A 5,290-nucleotide genomic window follows, 5' to 3' on the forward strand; every position below is an offset into this window, starting at 1 on the left:
ATCACGCGTGGGCATTGCCGGCGGGTGCGGAGCGCACCGACGTGCACCGATCCCAGGCGGTGCCGTACCGGGAGTTAAATGCCCTCCAAAGCTCGGGGGGGGAAATGCAGACCAGGCGGCCTTTCCTCGCATTGCCGCACAAAACTGAGTCCCGGAGCGCCTGCAATGATAATACGAGGGGGCATTTTATCCAGTTCCCCCCCCCTCCCCCCCCCCCCACCGGTTTCCACGTCCCCCCTCCAGCCCGCTGCCGGTGTCCCACCCGCAACTTTTCGGGGAAGGGAGCACTTTGCGTGGCTTTGCCTCCGCGGTTCCCTACGGGGCTGTGGGGCAGCGGGACAGATGGGGCCGGGCTGCGGGCATCGCCCCCGTACGGCCTCGGGTCCGGCAGGGAGGGACCGCCGGGGAGCTCCGCTTGGGGACTTTCGCAGCGTTTTCTCTGTCCCAGCACCAGAGAGGCAGTTCCTTGCTAATTAATTTCTAAACAGAAAAAGGATCTTAAACTTTTTGTTTGTTTGTTTTTGGGGGGAGATAAATAAATTAGAGTGGGGGGATTTGGGATGCTGAGGAGCCGCAGGTCCGGAGCGGCCGGGCAGGGTGGGCGCAGCCCCGCTCCGCTCCTTGCCCGCCCGGCCCCTTTTTTTTCCCCGGGTGTTTTTTTCCCCGTGAAATGTGGCTGTTATTCTCCAAAAGGACACTTGGGGTCGCACTTTCTGTCTGTTTGAGCGTAAAAACAGTGTAAAAAGAAGCCTTAATCTCCCTTAATCGTTACAAAATGTTCAAAAAAAAAAAATCCTGTTACCGGACCAAAAAAAAAAAAAAAAAAAGAAACCAAAAAACCTTACAAGTCGAGTACTCCTTTGCAAGCAGTCACTTACTCGGGGAAGAGCGGAGGAAAGCAAACACGGTCCCCTCAGAACTGAAATGTAATTCTATTTTCTCCCTTCTCTCCCAAGTATTTGCAATTGTCTGTGTCAATGCCTTTGCTTTACTTTAGGGCGAGATTTGCTTCCCGTAACCGGGAGGGTTTCCCCGGCTGTCGGAGCAGAGCTGTCAGCCCCGCCGAGCCCAGCTCCCCGCGCATCTCCCCGGGCACCTCCCGCGGCCCCTGCGCTCGCTGCCGGCCGGACCCGGGGCGCGTTCGGGGCATTTTGGGGCATTTCCCCGCGATGCCCTCGCACCGGGGACGCTTCCGTAAAGTTGGAAGCGGCGCCGCGTGTGCGGGGGCTGGGGGCAAGCTGACCGCTCGCAATCCGCTCCGGGCCGGCAGCGGGCACGAAGGGACTTTGTTATATTTAGAACAAAGGGACGGGCAGGATGGTCCCGAGCCCTCCTCCTTTGCGGATTGCCGAGGCCGAAAACGAACGGAGGGGGGCGAGGGGGGGACGGGAATAAATAAGAATAAATAAATAAAAGAGGCGGTGGCGCGGGAGGGGGGAGCACCGGGAGGAACGGGGCTGGGAGCGGCGGCCGCTCAGCTGGCGCTGCGGAGCTGTCACGGCGCCGCCCGCCCCCGCCGCCCCCGCCGCTGCCGCCCAGCCCGGCCCGGCCCGGCCCGGCTCGGCCCGGCCCCGCCGCCGCTCTGCCATTGGCGAGGCCGCCGCCGGCCCCGGCCCCCGCCGCGCTGTCGGCGGGCACGGCCGTATAAGAAGCCAAGGGGGGCTGCGCTGCGAAGCACAGCTGCACAACGAGCGCTGGAGGCGGCAGCTACCAGCGGAGCCCTGTTTTTTTTTTTTTTTTCTCCTTTCCTCGTCCCCCCTTTTCTATTTTTTTTCCCTTTCCCTTTCTCCTCCTTCCTTCCCCTCCCTCTTCCCTCCTCCCCTTCCCCTGCTCCGCCGAAAACTCCCGTGCGAAGCCCGAAACGCGCTCGGGCTGGAAAGTTGCGGCAGGCTACGGAGCTCCGCGGCCGCGGGGAGAGGAGAGCAGAGGAGAGGCTCCGGACTTACAAACCGCGGACGGGGGCACGGGTTAGACGCCGCGCACCGGCCTTCTTCCAGCGCCGACCCGGAGGCAGCATCTTTGTTTTGCTTTGCTTTTGCCCTCCTGCTGCTGCCGCTGCTCCTTTCGGCGTGCAGCCCGGCGGCTGAGTGCTAGGAGCTGCCGCAGCCCGCCGTGCGCTGCGAGCCCGCACCGAAAGGCAGGAGGCGGCCGGGCGTCCTCGGGCTTTGTTGCTTCCGAAACGAGAAGCCCCAAGAAGCCGGGAGAAGGAGGCGGCCGAGGGGGGAGCGGCGGAAAGGAAAGCGAGGAAGCCGAGGCCAAGTTTCTTTGGAGTAAGGGAGAGCGGCCAGCCCTCTGCCAGGCTGCACGCTGGAGTGAGGTCTCCAGCCCCCTCCGCCCGGAGAGGTGCCACCAAGACAGCGATGGCCGGAGAGCTCAGCATCGGAGCCGAGCTGCCCACCAGCCCCCTGGCCATGGAGTACGTCAACGACTTCGACCTGATGAAGTTCGACGTGAAGAAGGAGCCCCTGGGCAGGAACGACCGCTCGGGCAGGCACTGCACCCGTCTGCAGCCTGCCGGCTCTGTCTCGTCCACCCCCATCAGCACCCCCTGCAGCTCTGTGCCCTCCTCGCCCAGCTTCAGCCCTACTGAGCAGAAGACCCACTTGGAGGACCTGTACTGGATGGCTAACAGCTACCAGCAGATGAACCCCGAGGCGCTGAACCTCACCCCGGAGGATGCCGTCGAAGCCCTCATTGGGTCCCACCAGGTGTCCCAGCAGCTGCAAGGCTTCGAGAGCTTCCGGGCCCACCACCACCATCATCATCACCATCACCAACACCACCACCAGTACCCCACGGTCACTCACGAAGACCTGGCCGGCAGCGGGCACCCTCACCACCACCATCACCACCACCACCAGGCCTCTCCCACCCCTTCCACCTCCTCCAACTCTTCCCAGCAGCTCCAGAACTCGCACCAGCAGCATCCCCCCTCCAGCAGCGTGGAGGACCGGTTCTCAGATGATCAGCTGGTCTCCATGTCCGTGAGGGAGCTCAACAGGCACCTCCGAGGCTTCACCAAAGACGAGGTGATCCGCCTCAAGCAGAAGAGGAGGACCTTGAAGAACAGGGGCTATGCCCAGTCCTGCAGGTACAAACGTGTCCAGCAGAAACACCACCTGGAGAACGAAAAGACCCAGCTCATTCAGCAGGTGGAACAGCTCAAGCAAGAAGTGACCCGGCTTGCCAGAGAGAGAGACGCCTACAAGCTCAAGTGTGAGAAACTTGCCAGCAATGGCTTCAGAGAGGCTGGCTCCACCAGTGACAACCCATCTTCCCCCGAGTTCTTCATGTGAGTGCTTAACAAAAATAATTAAAAAAAAAAAAAAGGCAAAACAAAAAAAAAACCCACCCCACACCTGAATCCTGACCCCCATCACCTTCCCCCCCTGCTCCCATCCTCCTCTGACATCTTCATCCATCTGTCTGCTTGACTAGAGAGAAAGAAGGAGAGAAAAATAGAGACTTGATTTTTTTGCAGCATCCAGACTTCTAGATTAGCTGTGGGAAAAGTAGGCTGGGGGTGGGGACGGGAGAGGTAAAGTGCAACTTTTTGACTTTCGTTTGTGAGTTAGAGAGAGGGACCGAGGCAGAGGCAAAGGAGGAAAGGACAAGTGAAGCGTTTTACAGATCGCTTGCTTGCAGAACGAGATGGACTTTAAGAGAATAATAATAAAAAAGGACAATGAACAAGCCATCTATAACATACTGTCTGCTTGGAAAGAGAGAGGACATATACAGCACCATCTCATGCACAATTTACCTGCTTGGAAAAAGAATAAATAAAAAGGACAATATATGCAAACTCTTCATATATTGCCTGCTTTGAGAAATAAGTTACAGGACTCAGATGGGACATTCAATCTAAGAAAGGAAAGAAAGAAAAACTCATCAGTTTTATTGCCTGCTTGATTATATAGAAAAATACGAAAATCTGCATTAAAAATATTAATCCTGCATGCTGGACATGTATGGTAATAATTTCTATTTTGTACCATTTTCTTGTTTAACTTTAGCATGTTGATCATCGATCATAGATTTCTGTTGTTGTTTTGTTTCATCGATAAGAAAAGCATCACAAGTTATCAAAACTTTTTACTGCTTGTGCAGTTTTGTTCGTTGGTTTTGCTCTCTTATTTTTCTTTTATGGTTGTTAGCTTGTAAATATCTGCTACTTCAAACCGCACAGGAAAAACAAAAAACAAAAACAACATTTCAGCAGGCTGGTTATACGGTTTGTTTGGTATTAAAGAGATACTTAAAAAGAAGTTATGGGCATTTTGCATTCAAAAAAGAGAAAAAAAAAAAACCCTTTGTATATCTGGTGCACTTTTAAGTTGTATTTTTTTAGTTTTCATTTTGGTTTTTGTTTGTTGGGGCAGAAGAAAAAACGCCTGAATGGCATTGACAAACCTAAACTTAACAGGGAAAAACTCTCTTCGGTCACTAGAGACTACTGCACGCCTTAAAGTGGCAGCGAAGCTCTTTCCTTCAGGACGATTCCCAGCCTGTAGTGGTTAGACCTGGCCATGCAGCCTCCCTTCTGATCGTAAACTCAGGAAACGAGGGATGGACGAGACACAAGTTCCTCTTCAGAAAAAGCTGCCCCTGCATTTTCAGTAAATAGGGAAAAAGCCACCCTCCTGGTTACAAGGCAAGTCGCACGGCAGCGAGTGGTCCGTGTCCCCATGGAGTTAGGTTTCTCAACGGTAGCAGTAGATGAGTGGGCTGGAAAAGCGTATAAAACTAAAACTTTATTTGAGAAGACATACTGCAACTTTTAAGTGTATTCTTTTGCAATGATTTGTAATCTGCTTCTCTGCTTCCCTATGCAGCGAGTGAAAGTTTTAGCCAAAATTTATTTGCAGTTGTGTAGTAGTAGTAGTAGGGAGTCTTATGGGTGTTTTTATTACATTTTTTTTTCCTCCTGCAGGTCAGTAAAAGGATTTACGTTGCACTGACAAAAATACCAAAATGAAAACTTATTTTTTAGTTTCCTTTTAGGATAGCTGGCACTGCTGGCCGGATGCATTTTAAGTTTGTATTAGTTTATAAATTAACAGTAATAACAAGATTGTAATGAACAGCATGGTGCTTGCAGTTTTAAATATTGTGGATATTAGTCATGCATCAGAAAACGATCTTTGGTTTTTACTGATTCAACTGTGTTGAAATCAAAACATTGCAGCAGCGGAAAAAAAATTGTTTTTATTTCATGTAAAGTTCTGAAGGGATCAATTTCAAATCCTGCTTATGATATGAAAAATATTAAAAAACCTGGTCTATTGTA

At 52.8% G+C, this 5,290-nt stretch overlaps 1 protein-coding gene across 1 annotated transcript; it reads left to right on the forward strand.

Moving 5' to 3' along the window:
• Window positions 1-1,571: 1,571 nt before the first annotated feature.
• MAFB (MAF bZIP transcription factor B) lies at window positions 1,572-5,290 on the forward strand. The gene has a single exon (XM_040575914.1). The coding sequence runs from the start codon at window positions 2,361-2,363 to the stop codon at window positions 3,294-3,296; it is 936 nt and encodes a 311-aa protein (XP_040431848.1). The 5' UTR covers window positions 1,572-2,360; the 3' UTR covers window positions 3,297-5,290.

Source organism: Cygnus olor, chromosome 16, assembly GCF_009769625.2.
Source record: "Cygnus olor isolate bCygOlo1 chromosome 16, bCygOlo1.pri.v2, whole genome shotgun sequence".
Classification (NCBI taxonomy): domain Eukaryota; kingdom Metazoa; phylum Chordata; class Aves; order Anseriformes; family Anatidae; genus Cygnus; species Cygnus olor.

Coding starts and splice junctions, on each gene's coding strand:
- MAFB (XM_040575914.1), top strand. CDS start 2,361: ATGGCCGGAGAGCTCAGCATCGGAGCCGAGCTGCCCACCAGCCCCCTG.